General features: G+C 40.2%; 1 protein-coding gene across 1 annotated transcript; it reads right to left on the reverse strand.

Moving 5' to 3' along the window:
- Positions 1-4,121: 4,121 nt before the first annotated feature.
- Positions 4,122-20,938, reverse strand: LOC132888479 (ribonuclease inhibitor-like). Its single transcript, XM_060924525.1, has 3 exons — positions 20,718-20,938; positions 20,372-20,542; positions 4,122-4,368 (listed from the first exon to the last, which is right to left on the reverse strand). Exons 1-3 carry the CDS (start codon positions 20,936-20,938, stop codon positions 4,122-4,124), a joined length of 639 nt encoding a protein of 212 aa, XP_060780508.1.
- Positions 20,939-21,277: the final 339 nt, after the last annotated feature.

Here is a 21,277-nt window from a genome sequence, read left to right on the forward strand (position 1 = left end):
GGGTGCCCGTGATCTTCGGGCCCTTAGACGGCACTGCATCACATACAGGCATGCTTCTGTATTGGAAATCACAAAATAGGCTCAGGAATATTTCCAGAGAACATTATCTGTGAACACAATTCACCGTGCCATCCGCTGTTGCCAGCTAAAACTCTATAGTTCAAAGAAGAAGCCGTATCTAAACATGATCCAGAAGCGCAGACGACATCTTTGGGCCAAGGCTCATTTAAAATGGACTGTGGCAAAGTGGAAAACTGTTCTGTGGTCAGACGAATCAAAATTTGAAGTTCTTTATGGAAATCAGGGACGCCGTGTCATTCGGACTAAAGAGGAGAAGGACGACCCAAGTTGTTATCAGCGCTCAGTTCAGAAGCCTGCATCTCTGATGGTATGGGGTTGCATTAGTGCGTGTGGCATGGGCAGCTTACACATCTGGAAAGACACCATCAATGCTGAAAGGTATATCCAGGTTCTAGAGCAACATATGCTCCCATCCAGACGACGTCTCTTTCAGGGAAGACCTTGCATTTTCCAACATGACAATGCCAAACCACATACTGCATCAATTACAGCATCATGGCTGCGTAGAAGAAGGGTCCGGGTACTGAACTGGCCAGCCTGCAATCCAGATCTTTCACCCACAGAAAACATTTGGCGCATCATAAAACGGAAGATACGACAAAAAAGACCTAAGACAGTTGAGCAACTAGAATCCTACATTAGACAAGAATGGGTTAACATTCCTCTCCCTAAACTTGAGCAACTTGTCTCTTCAGTCCCCAGACATTTACAGACTGTTGTAAAGAGAAAAGGGGATGTCTCACAGTGGTAAACATGGCCTTGTCCCAACTTTGAGATGTGTTGTCATGAAATTTAAAAATCACTTAATTTTTCTCTTTAAATGATACATTTTCTCAGTTTAAACATTTGATGTAATCTATGTCGGTGTTTCTCAATTTATGGGCCGTGGACCAGTACCAGTCCGTGAGAAGATTACCGTCGGTCCGCAAGCCTGCCTCTGCACTAGTAGTCAGTATTATAATTTCAAACTACTGGTCACTGTCAATCAGATTATGTAGAAGAGCGATTGGCTGGCTCTGCTCTCAGTGCTTTTGTCACTGTGTGCCACGTAGTGTAAGTCCCGCCCCCCCCATTCTAGAATGTTAAGCGTTCCCGCCCGCGCGAGGTTGCACACTTGCACTTATTCATTCATTCTGTCCCAAGTCCAGTCATTCGCGCACACACGCTTTATGAGAGCAATATCATGTCATGTTCAAAGCAAGCTACTCTTGACTCTTTCTTTGGAAAGCGCCCATCTGACAGTGCAGATACACAACATGAGCCAGAGGCAAAAAAATATCGCCCATTCACTCGCAATTACAACCCTTCATACATACAATTCGGCTTTATTTCAAGTGATAGTTGTCCCCCAAAACCAATCTGTGTTATCTGCCAAACCATGCTAAGCAACGAAGCCATCCAAATTACGCCGGCATTTGGAAACTAAACATTTGCATCTCAAGGATAAATCAGAGGATTTTTTCAGAAGAAAACGTGATGAATTGGCCACCCAAACTAAAGTGTTGAAAAGTAATTTGACCGAGAATGAAAAGCTAACAAAGGCATCATACATGATTTCACACCACATTTCCAAATGTCAGGCACCCTTCACAATTGGGGAGAAGCTAATTATGCCTTCGACTGTTACTGCTGGTAGTGAGGTGTTGGGTCTGGCTGCTGCAGCCAAAGTAAAAGAGATTCCTCTGTCAAATGACACGGTCTGTCGTCGAATTGACGATATGGCGGCAGACATCGAAATGCAAATTTTAGAAAGGGCCAAGTCATCTGACTGGTTTGCCATTCAATTGGATGAGACCACGGATCTCTCCAACTTGGCTATGCTTCTGGTCTACATCAGATATGCTCATGAGGGCCGGTTTCATGAGGATTTTTTGTTTTGTAAGGTGCTTCCAGGGACCACAACCGCTGGAGAAATATTCCGTATGCTTGATGGGTACATCTCTGGGCATGGGTTGATATGGGGGCGTTGCGTCGGTGTCTGCACAGACGGGGCAGCGGCTATGACTGGCAGGCACAACGGAGTTGTTGCTCGGGTAAAAGCCGTTTCACCATCAGTGCAGGCAACGCACTGTGTTATTCATCGAGAGGTACTTGCCTCTAAACGCCTGTCCACAGAGCTTCATGAAGTTTTAAATCAAGTGGTCAAAATAGTGAACTTCATTAAGGCCAATCCGACAAATTCCCGTCTATTTATAGCTCTGTGTGATGAGATGGGTGCAGATCATGTTCATCTGCTCTTGCACTCTGAGGTTCGTTGGCTGTCGCGGGGTAAAGTGGTGAACAGAGTGTACGAGTTGAGGCATGAGGTTGAGGCATTCTTGACAAACAGCCCAATCTTGCCGATCACCTGCGAGATCAGTCTTGGCTTATAAAGGTAGCTTATCTTTCTGACATCCTGGACCATTTCAATATGCTAAACCTGTCGATCCAAGGCCAAGCGTGTGACGTTTTTTAAGCCAATGATAAAATCATAGCTTTCAAAAAGAAGCTCTCAGTCTGGACCTACAGAGTTAATAGAGGTGTGTTTGACATGTTCGGCTGTCTGTCGTCTCTGGTTGATGAAGGTGTGGATTTGGGGCGGGTGCCGGCAGTGATCGCGCAACACCTTACCGAAACACTGCATCATTTTGATTCATATTTCCCCTCAAAATCCCATCTCATGGAAAAGCAATGGGTAAGAGATCGTTTCACCAACCCAGAAACGAGCGCTCTGCCTCCTGTGGTGCAGGATAAACTTCTGGGGCTTTCGTGCGATGCTGGTCTGCAGTCGAGATTTGGTCGACTTTCTCTGTCTGAATTCTGGCTGTCATGCTGTGATGAATATCTCCAGCTGAGTGAGATGGCAGTGAAAACACTGATGCCTTTCCATTCAACATACTGTACCTCTGCGAGACCGCATTTTCACATTTGACAGCCACAAAGACAAAATACTGAAACAGGCTCAACTCCGAAAACAGGCTCCGAGTGGCCTTGTCAACCTGTCTTCCTCGTTTCGACCTGTTAGTGGCGAGAAAGCAGGCACATCCTTCGTATTAGAATGCTGACTTTTCTTTTACCAAATCTCTGTGGGTGACGGGGCCTGTCATTTGAGGTTAAAAGTCAGCACGTAGCCTACGTTCAGTTCTCCCTTCTTCATACTGGGACTGTGTAATAAGTCAGTATTAGGGCTACAATGGATCTTTAGGGTTCTCGGTTTGAGGTCCCATGTTTCTGGTAGACCTTTTTATAAGTGTGTGTATGTTATTGAGGCACTGTTTGGCGGTGCTTCAAGTTCAAAGGTGTAGTTTAAAAAAAAAAATCTAAAACACAAAAGCAAAAAAAAAAATTGGTTTAATGGTTCTTACGCAAATGGTAATAATAGGTTATTAATAATAATAATAATAATAATAATAATAATAATAATAATAATAATAATAATAATGGCATATCTTTGGACAGTTACTGGTCATTTGGCAATTTTCTACAATTCTGCTAATGCACTCCTGTTAGGTCTTATTTAGCCAAAATATTGTTATGCTGGTATAAGCCTGCTACTTGTAACAAGTCCTACTAACAAAAAAAAAATAAAATAAATAATAATAATAAACTATGCATGTATCTATCTATCTATCTATCTATCTATCTATCTATCTATCTATCTATGGAGGCACACACGATGTGTGTGTGTGTGTGTGGGGGGGGGGGGGGGGGGGGTTCAGGGGGGCGCACAGAGGCGTAGGCCTATGCAGGGCATTGCAGCACCAAGGCCTAACATTACTGGGCCCCAGAGCAAAGAAGTTTGAGAAACCCTGATCTATGTTCTATTCTGAATAAAATATGGAATTTTGAAACTTCCACATCATTGCATTCCATTTTTATTTACAATTTGCACTTTGTCCCAACTTTTTTGGAATCGGGGTTGTATATACATTTAATTCACTGAAAAACTGAATTTTAAGCTTCCTAGATATGGCTCTAACATTTACATTTCAGTGAAAAAGGGAACATGGTGTACATATACAGTATGTTTGATATATTACACTCTAAATTGGGTTATAAGATCAACAACTGATCGCTTTGAGGTTTATATCGGAGCTGATCGCTCTGCACTGCTTATATAGTGAGATATTACTGTACCTTAATATCTCCAGAATGCAGCTTTGGTTCTTCAGTCCTTCAGATAATTGCTGGACACCTGAATTCTGTAGGCCGTTCTCACTCAAGTCCAACTCAGTTAGAAAACGGTGTGAACTGAGAACTTCAGCCAGAGCTTTACAGCTTTCCATCATCAGATTACATTCAGTCAGTCTAAAAAGAAAAAGGTCCACCACTTTTACAATGAGTTCAACCACACAATGCATGGAAAATAATCAACGTTCAGGGAATTAAACTTCAATGTTTTATTTTTGATATGTCGTTCTTAATGCATGTTTCAATAGATAAATAATAATAATAATAATAATAATAATGTACACACGTGAGTGTCTCAGCTCTGCAGTGTGGATCCTTCAGTAGAGCAGAGAGCTGCTTCACTTCGGAGTCTCCTTTTATTTTCCCCCTCAGGTTCAGATGCGTCTGCAATAAGGGGTTTGTCTCTAAAACTTTAGTCAGACGACCACAGACTTCTTCTGCTTCAGGACTTTTCAACAGTCTGTGAGGGGAAAAGTTTACTCGAACACTGATCAACATCAACTGCATTATCTTAAATATGCCTCGCTGTAGCATTCGGGACTCATCAAAAACAGAGATTATTTTTAAATCTTTATCTTTGGAAATATCTTTGGCCATATCAGGACACTGCATTATAAAAAAAAAAAAAGTTTCAAGTTTTTTAATAGAAGAATACATGCTTATACTGTTATAAATTTGGTTTGTTAGAATAACAAATTTTCAGGGACCTTAATAAAAATAATCATTTTTGGTTGCTTCCTTTAAACATTTAAACACTGAACATTTCCCTTTCAAACATTCCTGTTATTTATAATTTGCTCACCTCAGTGTTGTTAGTTTACAGTCTGGATCCTGGAGTAAATCAGTGAGCAGCTTCACTCCTGATGCTCCAGGGTCGTTCCCTCTGAGATCCAGCTCTATCAGGTGGGATGATTTCAGAGCTTCAGCCAGAGCAGCGTATCCTTCCTCTGTTATCCTGCAGTCTGAAAGTCTAAAGAGAGAACATTTGATGGCATTTTTATAATAGTCTGATGAACATCTATACAATATAATATGTAATGCCAAGGCCATTTAAGGATTATATGATCTAGATGTATGTGTTTGTTTGTGGAACCTGAAACCAACCTCAGGATCTGCAGGTTACATGGCTGATGTTTCAGTAGAGCACAAACTCTCTGCACTCCAGAGTTTCCAACTTTATTCTCACTCAGATCCAACTCTTTTATGTGTGCAGGATTGAATAGAAAAGATGAAGTCAAAGCAGAACAGCCTTCTTCTGTAACACCACTCTTCCTTAGCCTAAGGATAGAGGGCAGATTCATTTTAGTTCAAGCATAATAATCAGAACTGCAAACAGCAATTTATAAAATAACATTAGAATACACACGTAAGTTTCTCAGGTGTGCAGTGTGAATCCTCCAGTAGGGCAGAGAGCTGCTTCACTTCTGACACTGAAGAGATCTTTCCACTCAGATCCAGTTCTTTCTGCAATAAAGGGTTTTTTTCCAGAACCTCAGTCAGAAAATCACAGGCCTTCACTGCTTCATCACTTTTCAACAACCTGCAGTGAGAGAAAGGCACAAAATTACAAAGACAAAAATATTACATTATTAACAAGCTCATATTTTATTTTGTGTTCAATTATATTTAATTCGTGTTTTGTTTGAGTATTAAAGTGGATTTTGTAATGAAGTAATTAACCCCAGTACATATTGTTCACCTCAGTTTCTCCAGTTTACAGTGTGGATCCTGGAGTAAATCAGTGAGCAGCTTCACTCCTGATGCTCCAGGGTCGTTCCCTCTGAGATCCAGCTCTATCAGGTGGGATGATTTCAGAGCTTCAGCCAGAGCAGCGTATCCTTCCTCTGTTATCCTGCAGTCTGAAAGTCTGTGTAAAATATTGTCAGAGAGGAGACAGAATAAAATGGATGAACATCAAAGGAAGCAATATAGAGTTAAGAAGCTCTTTGGCAGGGGACTTCCAGTGATGCGGGCCGAGTAGCAGCGTTCGGTATGAGCTCCCGCTTTGTAGATGCCAAAATATCCTGATAGTGATGCCTAACTCAGCCCAATTCGATAAAAACACTTGTAGAATTTAGCTCATGTCACTACATCACTTCTGGGGTAAAGCTTTTGTTGAAATGGCTTCAAAAACCATGAAAAAGACACAGGAGAAGAGGATTGTCACGACTAGCAACATGGATAGGGCACAAGATGGTGGTGCAGAGACTACAGAGATGGAAGTTTTGAGTCCAGCAATGACCAAGGCCATGGCCACACTTACGGCAGATATATCCGGGGTGATAGAGGCTAAGTTTGACTCTTTTCTGCAAAAGATTGGAGACATATCAAAAGAGTTGCAAGACACAGCCAAGCGTGTTGGGGAAGCAGAACAACGCATTTCCGCGGTGGAGGACATAAATTTCGAGACGGAGAAACATGTCTCATACCTGGAAAAAGTTGTGGTCTCGCTGCAGGAGCGTCTGGATGACCAGGAGGATCGAGGCAGATGTAAAAACCTCAGAATAAATCGGCCTGCCAGAATCTTCAGAGGGCTCATCTGCCATACAGTTCATGGAGATGTGGCTTCCCAAAGTTTTGGCACTGACCACCAAGGACGGGAAAATAAAGCTGGAGAGGGCGCACCGGGTGTCGGGGCCAGCGAGGAGGGGAGCCGACTCACGCAGACCTTACCCACGTGCTATGATTGTAAGATTTCACCACTACAGTGATCGGGTCCGGGTGCTTGAGGCAGTCAGGCAGGCGAAGGAGGTCCGTTTTGAGGTCAGCAGGATTTTCTTTTTCCAGGACTTCTCCAGAGGAACTCAGAGGAAATGTCAGGCTTTTGACGAGGCCAGAAGGAGGCGCCAGTCGCTCGGTCTACACACCTATGGCCTAAATTATCCTGCAACTCTGAGGATCACCGTGAATAACACTATCAAGTCCTTTACCAAGCCCGAAGAAGCTATGGCATATACAAACACACTGGGTGGTGAAGGCAGTGTACCGGACGGAAGAGTAAGTTCATCTTGGAAATGGGGCCAGCATGGCACGCAGCCATAAATAATTGCACTTTGCCGGTCTTAAGTGAAGGTATCCGGGGGAGCCGGCGGATGTCGGACATGGCCGAGATGGACTGGAAATGGCCGGACGTTGGCCGAAGGTAGCAGCATTTGATTGACAGGCCCTGTCATACAGATCGTGCGTCTCCTGTTGTCACCACCAGGTGGTAGCACAGAATTTTTTTTTTTAAATCCTTATTTTCTGTGACTTTATATTATTTACTTCCTGATGGTATGGATACCAACTACTCATATTATATGACTGAGATATCCCTGTTCTTTTTGTGTGATACTCTGTGTGAAAAATACAAGTGATAGTGGAACATCAGCTCAGCGGATGTAGGGCTGATTAAATAATTGATTGCACTCGATCTTGCAGACTCAGGAACATCATAGCCGCATCTGAAGTAAGGTTAAGAGGGCCTAGCAAGGGTTTCTCTTCTGAAGTTGGGGTCTCCACCCTTCTCTTTATCTTGAGTTCCATTAGTCTATTTGTTCATGGGAGACTGTGTGTATATAGTTGTGTTCAGAGGTTTATTCTAGGGTTATGGAAGACAGCGCAGCAATTTGAGTTTTTTTTCCTGTTGTTTTATCTCTTTCTGGTCACAAGGTATGGCACATGGAGGGAATTAGATTATGGATAGTATAATACATACAGACTTAAGGCAACAACCAATCCTCGCTCTATTTAATTCTTTACAACTACCATGACTAATTCTGTACTTAAGGTATGTACATGGAATATTAGAGGCATACATCATCCTGTGAAAAGGAAAAAAATATTGACATATCTAAAAAAAGAAGGGGTTGACATAGCACTACTTCAGGAAACACATCTAAAAGACATAGAACATGAAAAACTTAAATGGGAATGGGTGGGACAAGTATTTTTTTCGTCTTTTACGTCCAATAGCAGAGGAGTTTGCATCCTTATTAACAAACAGCTTCCTTTTATGCTAGAATCCTGTACTAAAGATAATGCAGGAAGATATGTTGCAATAAAGGGACGCCTGTTTGGCGAAAATATTTCTGTTTTAAATGTTTATGTCCCACCAGGTCTCCCTCCTGATCTCATAACAAAAGCTTTCTCAGAATTAGCGGAGTTGGACGGTGCTCAGTCAATTGCTGGCGGTGACTTAAATTGCATATTAGACCCTCGCATTGATAAGTTACCTGCTGAAGGAACTAACCCTACTAAACGGGCACGAGCAACAGCTGATGTATGTGAAGAACTAGGCTATTTGGATGTGTGGCGAGCGTTAAATCCAAACAACAAAGAATTCACATTCTTCTCTGGAGTGCATAAAAATAGCTCTAGAATAGACTACTTGTTTGTCCCTAAAACAATGTTGTATTCTGTTTCATCTTGCAATATTGGGAGCATTACGATATCGGACCATGCCCCGGTTTACTTAAAGTTTTCACATGGAGAGGCTCAGCAACGATCGAGTAAATGGCGGTTTAATAATCATCCGTTGAATGACCCGAATTTCATATCTTTCTTTCAGACTGAGTTTCAGATATTCTTTTCGTGCAATAACACACCTGATGTATCTCCTTCTATTTTATGGGAGACGTGTAAGGCTTATTCACGTGGTTTGATTATATCTTATGAAAAAAGCACATATAATCAGAACCCTACCAATACTAATCTTAAAGCAACTCTGACCACAAGAGCAACACTTAACTCACTGCTCACTCAGAAGGCAGAGCAGAGTATAAGATTCGCAAGGCAGAAATTATATGAATTTGGTAACAAACCCAGCAAGTATTTAGCCAGCCTGGTTAAGAATAGACCTGACTCTCAGAACATATCTTCAGTTAAAGATGTCTCTGGGCAGGTGAAACTGGATAGCAATGGCATAAATAAGGTTTTTACAGAATTTTATGGAAAGTTGTATACGAGTGAGCAGCCAGCAGGGGTCTCTAGACTTATGGAGGGCTTTTTCTCCAATCTGAATCTGCCCAAGCCTAATGACCAACAAAAGACAGTAATGAATGAACGTATAACACTGGAAGAAGTAGCTGAAGCAGTTGGTGTTTTACAATCAGGAAAGGCTCCGGGGCCTGATGGCTTTAGCTCAGATTTTTATAAATGTTTTAAGCCGTTGTTGGTGAAGCCTTTACTTGCCATGTTTAATCACTCCTTTGAGAAGAGAGCTCTTCCCAAAACACTTACAGAAGCGAACATTAGCCTGATTCTTAAGAAGGATAAACCAGTGGATGTATGTTCATCCTACCGACCTATCAGTCTACTAAATTTAGATTTCAAGACTTTATCTAAAATACTAGCCTTAAGACTAGAGAAAATCCTTCCATTTATCATTAATAATGATCAGACAGGGTTTATTACAGACAATTTCAACACAATGTCAGAATTTTGTTTGATTGATTACGAGACTCTTGAAAAAACTGTACAAAATCTCAGTTCCTCAACATCGGAATTGGACATTCTGCCCACCAACTTTTTTAAGTCTGTTCTTCACCTCATAATTACAGATGTGCTTCAGATCATAAATACATCCCTAGAGACTGGCATTTTTCCTGTGTCCCTGAAAAAAGCCGTTGTAAAGCCCCTACTTAAAAAGAATAATCTGGATACTTCAGTATTGAACAACTACAGGCCAATATCAAATGTACCATTCATCGGGAAAATCCTTGAAAAAATTGTCTTTAATCAATTAACTGCCTTCTTGTTATCAAACAGCTGTTTTGATAACTTTCAGTCAGGATTTCGTGCCAATCATAGCACTGAAACAGCGCTGATTAAAGTTATAAATGACATACGTCTTAATACTGATGCAGGCAAAACATCGGTCCTGGTGTTACTGGACCTCAGTGCAGCTTTTGATACTGTTGATCACAACATACTGCTATATTGACTTGAACACTGGGTTGGGTTGACTGGTAAAGTTATCAATTGGTTAAAATCATACTTAAAAGATAGAAGCTTCTTTGTTACCATGGGAAATTGTACCTCAACATCAATGTCCTTGACCCGTGGTGTCCCCCAGGGGTCGATCCTTGGACCATTACTATTCAACCTTTATATGCTCCTACTTGGACAAATTATCAAGAACAACTCAATTTTGTATCACTGCTATGCAGATGACACCCAAATTTATTTTGCTCTATCACCTAATGATTATGCCCCCCTTGAATGTCTCTGCCAGTGTATCGACCAAATCAACAACTGGATGTCACAAAATTTTCTTCAGCTGAACACAGATACAGAAGTAATTCTATTTGGGGAAAAAAGATGAAAGACTCAGAATTACCACTATTCTTGACACAAAAGAAATGGTTAAAAATCTTGGTGTTTTCATTGACAGCGAGCTAAACTTTGACAGTCACATGAAAGCAATCACTAAATCGGCATTTTATCACCTAAAAAACATTTCCAAACTAAGAGGACTTATGTCAAAAAATGATCTGGAAAAACGTATCCATGCCTTCATCTCTAGTAGGGTTGATTACTGCAATGGCCTTTTCACAGGCCTGCCAAAAAAGACCATCAAATGACTTCAGCTGGTTCAAAATGCAGCGGCGAGGGTTCTCACACGAACAAAAAGAACAGAGCACATTACTCCAATTCTAAGGTCCCTTCACTGGCTTCCAGTAAGCTACAGAATTGACTTTAAAGCATTGCTGCTGGTGTACAAATCTCTAAATGGTACAGGGCCCAATTACCTCTCTGATATGTTGCAGCGGCCTAACCCAATCAGATCTACCAGATCGCAGCAGCAAAATTTACTGGTAAAACCTGTTGTTAAAACAAAGTGTGGTGAAGCAGCTTTTAGCTACTATGCAGTACAGCTATGGAACCAACTGCCAGAGGACATCAAAAATGCTCCTGCTGTTGGCAGCTTCAAATCTAGACTAAAGACCAAGCTGTTCTCAGATGCTTTCTGCTAACTGATAAATATCATCATCTTTACATGTTTTAAACTTTACTTAACTTTTACAGTCTCTGCATGTTTTAAACTTTACTTAACTTTTATTCTATTTTATTCTGTTGTTTTTTACTGAACTTTTACTTCATTTTATTATTGTATTTCTACTATTGTTTAATTCTTATTATTTTTTTTCTCTCTTCTTCCCCCTTTATTTTATGTAATTTTATTTTCTATTGTTTACTGTTTTGCTTTTACCTCTGTAAAGCACACTGAACTGCCACTGTGTATGAAATGCACTATATAAATAAACTTGCCTTGCCTATTACTGGAAGGAACTCATGTAATAATGTTAGAAGGTTACTCAACATTATTCAGCTGTGTCAGCAAAATAATCTTAAGGGTATGGTAGTGTCATTGGATGCAGAAAAAGCATTCGACCGTACAGAATGGGATTTTTTGTTTTTCACACTCAAGGAATTTGATTTAGGTAAAGATTTTATTGACTGGGTCAAGTTGCTTTATCATAATCCACTAGGGGCTGTTATCACAAATGGTAAATGCTCTCCCTACTTTGCTCTGGGGAGGGGCACGCGCCAAGGGTGCCCCTTATCACCTCTGCTGTTTGCGATCGCAGTCGAGCCACTGGCAGAAGCCATTAGAACCCACTCTACTGTTCATGGTATATCGATTAATCACAGACAACATAAGATTTCCTTGTATGCTGATGATGTTCTATTGTTTATCACTCAACCAGAAATATCTATTAGGTCAGTCCTTACTGTTATCAATGAGTTTAGTAAGTTTTCTGGTTACAAAATAAATTTCAGTAAGTCAGAGGCCATGCCACTGGGTCAGGTGCTCCACTCCCCCCCGGCTTGTCACCCTTCAGATGGGCAACAGAAGGTTTTCTTTATCTAGGTATATTTATTACGCCTCTGCTGCAAAGGATGTTTAAAGCAAATTTTCAGCCTCTGCTTAAATGCATCCACGATGACCTAGAGAGATGGTCTTCTTTACCACTTTCGATGCTGGGAAGAATCTCTTTGATTAAGATGAATATTTTACCATGGCTGCTCTACAAATTTCAAATGATTCCAGTCCTACTAAATAATAATACTATCAAGACGGTGAATGGTTGGTTTAGATCATTTATATGGAACTGCAAAAGACCACGACTTTTGCCATCAGGTCAGGGAGGATTGGCAATTCCCAACATTAGACTGTAACAAGTGGCTTCCCAATTTCGATATCTAGTAGATTGGGTAAGGAATAACTCGGACTCTGTCTGGCTCGATATTGAAGCATATAATTTAGGTAAACCATTACAATTAGCTAGTCTCCCATTTATCCTGAATCGGAATAAACTAGAGGTTGCAGATGGTAATTTCATTGTTAAATCCACACTAAAAGCTTGGGACATGATTAAGAAATGGGGAAAAAAGAACTGATGTTTTATCTCCAATTACTCCAATACAAAGAAATACAGAATTTCTCCCAGGCATGACAGATAATGGGTTTGCTCTGTGGGAAAGTGCTGGTATTACAACTTTGAAAGACTTATTTGAAGGGGACGGAATGATGTCATTTGACCAATTAAGGTTGAAATACAATTTATCACACACATTTTCTTAGGTTCCTGCAAGTCAAAAGCTTTATTCAGAATCCAATTCAGCATAAATTTACTCTGGAAATGTCACCAGCTGAGTAACTACTATACAAAATACATAGCAATAAGGCTATAGTAAGGCGATGCTATGAGGCCTTTTATAAGTCCAATAAGGCTAACAATACAATTATACAAACATGGGCCCAGGACCTTGAATCACAATTTAAGTTACTGCATCGCCTTCACATATCACCGGAACTCAGACATAAGATGGACCCAAAGAAATCAGCTCTGTGGATAGGCTCCAGCTTGCCTGCAACCCTGTAGGACAGGATAAAGTGGCTAGAGATAATGAGATGAGATGGGAAGTCTTCAATCATAAACAAATCACAACAAATTTGGGGAAAAAAACCCCTCTCATTAATATTACCAAAAAAAAGAGTGACTTTCAGGGAGGCCTGCAATTGACAGGAAATGCACTAGAATGCATCTCTGGGCATGTAGAACCCATGAGGAGCTTTCCCCTGGCTGTTATAACTGGTGCCACTATGCTGATATTTTGGTCTACTTCGAACCCTGCATCAGTAAGAAGCAAAGAAAAGCCAGGCTGAAGTTTGCTAAAGACCATAAGGATTAGACCGTAGAGGACTGGAGTCAGCTCTTCTCTGATGAGTCCAATTTTCAGCTTTTCCCATCACCTGGTCATCTAATGGTTAGATGGGGACCTGGAGAGGCCTACAAGCCACAGTGTCTCACACCCATTGTGAAATTGGGTGGAGGATCGGTGATGATCTGGAGGTGCTTCAGCAAGGCTGGAATGGGGCAGATTTTTGTTTGTGAAGGACATACAGTACAGTGGTGCTTGAAAGTTTGTGAACCCTTTAGAATTTTCTATATTTCTGCATAAATATGACCTAAAACATCATCAGATTTTCACACAAGTCCTAAAAGTAGATAACGAGAACCCAGTTAAACAAATGAGATGAAAATATTATTCTTGGTCATTTATTTATTGAGGAAAATGATCCAATATTACATATCTGTGAGTGGCAAAAGTATGTGAACCTCTAGGATTAGCAGTTAATTTGAAGGTGAAATTAGAATCAGGTGTTTTCAATCAATGGGATGACAATCAGGTGTGAGTGGGCACCCTGTTTTATTTAAAGAACAGGGATCTATCAAAGTCTGATCGACACAACATGTTTGGGGAAGTGTATCATGGCACGAACAAAGGAGATTTCTGAGGACCTCAGAAAAAGCGTTGTTGATGCACATCAGGCTGGAAAAGATTATAAAACCATCCCTAAAGAGTTTGGACTCCACCAATCCACAGTCAGACAGACTGTGTACAAATGGAGGAAATTCAAGACCATCGTTACCCTTCCCAGGAGTGGTCGACCAGCAAAGATCACTCCAAGAGCAAGGCGTGTAATAGTCGGCAAGGTCACAAAGGACCCCAGGGTAACTTCTAAGCAACTGAACGCCTCTCTCACATTGGCAAATGTTCATGAGTCCACCATCAGGAGAACACTGAATAACAAATGATGTGCATGGCAGGTTTGCAAGGAGAAAGCCACTGCTCTCCAAAAAGAACATTGTGGCTCATCTGCAGTTTGTTAAAGATCAAGTGGACAAGCCAGAAGGCTATTGGAAAAATGTTTTGTGGATGGATGAGACCAAAATAGAACTCTTTGGTTTAAATGAGAAGTGTTATGTTTGGAGAAAGGAAAACGCTGCATTCCAGCAGAAGAACCTTATCCCATCTGTGAAACATGGTGGTGGTAGTATCATGGTTTGGGCCTGTTTTGCTGCATCTGGGCCAGGACAGCTTGCCATCATTGATGGAACAATGAATTCTGAATTATACCAGTGAATTCTAAAGGAAAATATCAGGACATCTGTCCATGAACTGAATCTCAAGAGAAGGTGGGTCATGCAGCAAGACAACGACCCTAAGCACACAAGCCGTTCTACCAAAGAATGGTTAAAGAAGAATAAAGTTAATGTTTTGGAATGGCCAAGTCAAAGTCCTGACCTTAATCCAATGGAAATGTTGTGGAAGGACCTGAAGTGAGCAGTTCATGTGAGGAAACCCACCAACATCCCAGAGTTGAAGCTGTTCTGTATGGAGGAATGGGCTAAAATTCCTCCAAGCCGGTGTGCAGGACTGATCAACAGTTACCGCAAACGTTTAGTTGCAGTTATTGCTGCACAAGGGGGTCACACCAGATACTGAAAGCAAAGGTTCACATACTTTTGCCACTCACAGATATGTAATATTGGATCATTTTCCTCAATAAATAAATGACCAAGTATAATATTTTTTGTCTCATTTGTTTAACTGGGTTCTCTTTATCTACTTTTAGGACTTGTGTGAAAATCTGATGATATTTTAGGTCATATTTATGCAGAAATATAGAAAATTCACTCCAGACACAATGGTAGTTCAAAAGGGGTTGCCATCCTAATTAATAAAAAAGTGCAGTTTACACTGACAGAGGTCATCACTGATACTCTTGGTCGTTTTGTCATAATCTGTGGATGTCTTTTTCAAACCAGAGTTATTCTTGTAAACCTCTATGCCCCTAATTGGGATGACACAGACTTTGTGAATAAACTGTTATCAACACTCCCAAATTTAGACACTCATAAGCTCATTTTGGGAGGTGATTTAAATTGTGCAATCAATCCTGTATTAGGCAGATCATGCTCCAAAACATCAACCCCCCTTCAGGCGTGGCAAAGGCATTCTCTGCTTTCATGGCTCAAAGTGGTTGTATAGATCCATGGCGATTTCTCAACCCAAATTTGAAACGGTTCTCCTTTTTTTCTCCAGTGTACCACTTCTTCTTGCGTATAGATTATTTCTTTGTTGACAGTTCATTCATTCCTTCAATAAAAACAGCCGATTACTTAGCTATTATCATTTCCGACCACGCCCCGGTTGTTCTGGATATCTCCTTCGCTCTGAATATAAAGCAACGTCCATTATGGAAACTAGATCCTCTTTTGCTATCTGAGGAGGACTTTTGCAAATTCCTGGCAACCAATATAGATGTTTATATTGCCATAAATAAAACTGATCAGATCTCATACTCTACGCTCTGGGACTCACTTAAAGCTTACCTTAGGGGGCAAATTATCTCATATACAGCCTTTAAAAATAAGGAGCGTTCTAAGGAGATATCGGGCTTAACTGAATCTATAAGTAAGCTTGACCAGCTCTTCTCTGAGTCACCTAATGCAGAATTGAACAAGAAACGGATAGATTTGCAAGCTAAACTGAACATTTTAACCATTAAACATGCAGAACAACTTTTGCTTAAAACCAGAGGGACTTTCTATGAATATGGAAATAAATCCAGTCGTTTACTTGCTCATCAATTAAAACGCCAGGCTGCATCTCGTCTTATCCCTCAAGTAACGGATGAACATGGTACATTAATTTCAGACCCTAAACACATAAATGACATATTTGTCTCTCATTTCATCTCACTTTACACCTCTAATTTCCCTACAGACACCACCCCTATGATGACTTTTCTGAATAAAATGAAAACCCCTTCCCTTAGTCACGCTGATGCATCTACTGTACCCTTGAACGAAATTTAGAGATAGAGGAGGTCCTCAATGCCATTATGGCCATGCAGAACAGAAAAACTCCAGGCATGGACGGATACCCTGTCGAGTTTTATAAAAAGTTTAAAGAACAGCTTGCCCCACTCCTCATGGCAGTTTTTACTGAATCACTGGAGAGAGGTTCCTTACCCCCCACATTTTCTCAAGCATCTATCTCACTTATTCTCAAGAAAGATAAGGATCCCACCCATTGTGGTTCTTATCGTCTGATATCTCTTTTAAATGTGGATGCAAAGATCCTAGCTAAAATGTTGGCCCGCCGGATGGAGAATTTTCTTCCAACAATCATCTCTGAAGATCAAACTGGTTTTATTAGAGGTCGGCATTCTTTTTCGAACGTACGTCGCCTTATCAATATAGCATATACAAAAAACACAGACTGTCTGCCTGAAGCAATTATTTCTTTAGACGCAGAGAAAGCGTTCGACAGGGTCGAGTGGAAGTATTTATTTGCAGCATTGAATACATTTGGCTTTGGTAAAAATTTCATTTCGTGGATTAAGCTCTTGTATAAGGATCCACAAGCAAGCGTGCAAACCAATGACTTGAGATCAGTTTTTTTTCCCTTGAGTAGAGGCACAAGACAAGGTTGCCCACTCTCCCCACTTTTGTTTGCCATTGCGATCGAACCACTTGCCAAAGCCTTACGAACCACAACAGCATTTCAGGGTATAGTAAGAGGGGGGTTGGAACACAGGGTTTCATTGTATGCCGATGATTTGTTGCTATATGTCAGTCATCCAACCACCTGCGCAGCTAAAATTGTTTCCATATTAGAAGAGTTTGGGAGATTTTCTGGATATAAACTGAATTTGCAGAAAAGCGAATGTTTCCAACTGGACTCTCCAGCACCATCTGGACAAACACCTTCCCTTCCTTTTCACATTTCTGGTTCAGGTTTCAAATATTTAGGAGTTAAGATTACTAAGTCCTTCACTTCCCTTTCATCAAATTTTACAGCACTAGTTAATCAAATGAAGGATGACTTCAAAAGATGGTCTGCTTTACCTCTTACTTTGGCAGGCTGTATAAATACTGTAAAGATGACGGTTCTCCCACAGTTTTTATACCTCTTTCAGTGTTACCTCTCTTTCTTACCAAGTCTTTCTTTTGACTGCTAGGTCAAGCTGTGACCTCATTTATTTGGGGCAATCAAGTACCGAAAGTTAAGGTGAAACTTTTACAAAGGCAGCGAAGTGTAGGTGGATTAGCCTTGCCCAGTTTTATCCATTACTACTGGGCTGCAAATGTCCAGAAGATACTTTATTGGTTACACGCCGCTAACACAGACTGGTGTATTTTGGAAGAACAATCATGCAGACATTCAAGCCTTAGGGCTTTAATTTACTCATCATTACCTTTAAAGCCTTCTCGCTTCTACTCTAATCCTATAGTTCAGTCCACACTAAAAATTTGGAACCAGTTTCGTTCACATTACAATTTTTTTTTTTCTGCTTCTATCCTTGGCCCCATTCACAATAATCACTTATTTCCTCCATCTACCATGGACTCGTCATTCATGGAGTGGTGGAAGAGGGATATTTTTCTGTTTCCAGAGCCTTTACAGCTCCAAGACCATGGACAGTTTTGAAGATCTACAGAAAGAACATAATCTACCCAGACAATTATTATTTCAGTATCTCCAAAGACGACATTTTCTCAAAACTAGTTTCCCCTTCTTCCCCAATCTACCAACACTGGGAGCCTGGGAAGACTTAACTCTTTTAAAACCAGAAAGAGGTATAATTTCTGTTATATATCAGAAACTAATATGTCTTTGGATGACCACAATTTAGCCAGAATTCAGTCTAAGTGGGAGGATGAGTTAGGAATGGAGCTGGGAGACTATTGGGACTGTGCACTTACAAAAGTTAATTCGTCATCATCCTGTGCATGCCTGGCTCTTATTCAGTTCAAAGTCTTACATAGAGTACATTATAGTAAAGCCAAATTGGCTGAAATATACCCAAGAGTGGATGCAAGCTGTAATAGGTATTCCTTTTCTCCAGCTAATCTTACACACAGTTTTTGGTCCTGTCCTTCCCTTGAAAGATACTGGTCTGGAGTGTTTGGGGCTTTGTCTGAGGCACTCAATATATCCATCGAACCAAACCCCTTAACTGCAATTTTTGGTGTTCCGACGGACACAGTTTCAAAGACTCATTCTGATGTCATTGCTTTTACCTCACTGCTTGCCCACCGTAGAATTCTCTTAGGATGGAAATCTTCTACACCCCCTTCACTAGCCCGATGGCTGGAGGATACTATGCTCTTTCTTAAATTAGAAAAGATTAAATTTACTCTTAGAGGGTCAATGAAAAAATTTTACTTGAGATGGCAGCTCCTTATCACTTATTTTGATAAGTTAAAAGAACTACAGGCTGAATCCACATAGCTTATGTTACCTTCCCATGATCTTTTTGAGTGTGTAGGTCTAGTACACATGAAGCTGCTCTTGAACACCTGGGCTTATTCAATTATTATTATTATTATTATTTATTTTTTTAATTTTTTCCCCCAATTATTATTATTATTACTTTATTTTTTATTCTCTTCTTGGCTTGAAATTTACTTTATGGTATTGTTTATTGCTGTTCTATGTTTTATAAAAGGAAATAAGGTGGAAACTGCTTTTTACTATCTTTGTCTTAGTAGACAATGTCGACTTCACCCTCTGTATCACTCTGGTTTTCATCAATAAACAGATTGCAAAAAAAAAAAGATTTAAAAAAAAGATTTAATTTTTAGAAAACTGCCGTAATATTCTGTATGAGGATCACATGGTCCGAAATGGGCCTCATTAACCAATGAGATCAAATGTTTTTTTCTGAATAACTTTTTTTTTCAAGCTATTTACATGGAAATTAGCAGCACATAGATGGTTGTAGACTGAATACAAAGTTTGAAAAATTAGTAAAACCCAATCATGCAAATTAGTATTTAATTAGTATTAATTATGTTAATTAGGTTAAAAAGTTAAATCAGTACACTCAGCGAAAAAGGAATAAAAGATTATTTCTAATCCCCTCTTTGTGCCCTGTGGGGCTTTCTGTTTCTCATAAGCAGGGCCGACTGGTGTTTATTTTAAAGAATATAAATGATAATATTCACAGCTTTCAAGGCGAACCTCGAAAAACCTGTCTGATCCACATCCAATAAACAATTCACATGAACTGAACTCGACACTCGCGTTTCTGACTTCCAGTTTTTAAAATCTCATTCCGACCACTAAGATCTCAATATTTTTCATCAAAACAACTACAGTCATATTCTATAATAGTTATTTATTTACAGGAATCAGTTTGATTTGAAAAAATAAGTGGGTAAAGCTGTGAAAACTCACTTCAAAGTCTCCCGTGAATCAGAACATCAAAACTAGCAGAGGGAAAATTTTGCTGAATCCTTCATCAGAAACAGTGAGAGAACATCCCTATAAAAGTGATCTGACTGATATTGACGAGTAATCCAGCAGGAAACCGATCAGGAGAGAGAGAGAGAGAGAGAGCGCGAGAGAGAGAGAGAGAGAGAGCGAGAGAGAGAGAGCCTGACAGCTTTCCCGTGACTCGGAAAGAAAAGCACCGGCAGTTTCCCGACGTCCTGTGAGCAGAGTTTTTACTCTGTTGTACCGACTTCAACCTGCCGTTACTCCCAAAGTACTGAACAGATCTTAACTAGAGCCATTTCTTTGGAAAGTCGAGATTATACGATTTTTAATGAGAATATTCACGATAGAAAATATTCAAGAGTTAAGCAATGACAGGTTTGGAAACTTGAGCTCTTAAGTGACAAAAGCAGGAACAAAAACATAATGTGTAACATCCACATAATAATCATTATTAGGCTTTATTAAATTATTTTATGACATTGATTTTATATTATTTTTATTAGTACTACCAGTAATACTATTGCACTGCTTATATAGTGAGATATTACTGTACCTTAATATCTTCAGAATGCAGCTTTGGTTCTTCAGTCCTTCAGATAATTGCTGGACACCTGAATTCTGTAGGCCGTTCTTACTCAAGTCCAACTCAGTTAGAAAACGGTGTGAACTGAGAACTTCAGCCAGAGCTTTACAGCTTTCCATCATCAGATTACATTCAGTCAGTCTAAAAAGAAAAAGGTCCACCACTTTTACAATGAGTTCAACCACACAATGCATGGAAAATAATCAACGTTCAGGGAATTAAAGTTCAATGTTTTATTTTTGATATGTCGTTCTTAATGCATGTTTCAATAGATAAATAATAATAATAATAATAATAATAATAATAATGTGCACACGTGAGTTTCTCAGCTCTGCAGTGTGGATCCTTCAGTAGAGCAGAGAGCTGCTCCACTTCTGAGTCTCCTTTTATTTTCCCCCTCAGGTTCAGATGCGTCTGCAATAAGGGGTTTGTCTCTAAAACTTTAGTCAGACGACCACAGACTTCTTCTGCTTCAGGACTTTTCAACAGTCTGTGAGGGGAAAAGTTTACTCGAACACTGATCAACATCAACTGCATTATCTTAAATATGCCTCGCTGTAGCATTCGGGACTCATCAAAAACAGAGATTATTTTTAAATCTTTATCTTTGAAAATATCTTTGGCCATATCAGGACACTGCTTTATATAAAAAAAGTTTCAAATTTTTTTTTTTAATAGAAGAATACATGCTTATACTGGCGGCACGGTGGTGTAGTGGTTAGCGCTGTCGCCTCACAGCAAGAAGGTTCTGGGTTTGAGCCCCGTGGCTGGCGAGGGCCTTTCTGTGTGGAGTTTGCATGTTCTCCCCGTGGGTTTCCTCCGGGTGCTCCGGTTTCCCCCACAGTCCAAAGACATGCAGGTTAGGTTAACTGGTGA

This window comes from Neoarius graeffei, chromosome 6 (assembly GCF_027579695.1).
Source record: "Neoarius graeffei isolate fNeoGra1 chromosome 6, fNeoGra1.pri, whole genome shotgun sequence".
Lineage (NCBI taxonomy): Eukaryota > Metazoa > Chordata > Actinopteri > Siluriformes > Ariidae > Neoarius > Neoarius graeffei.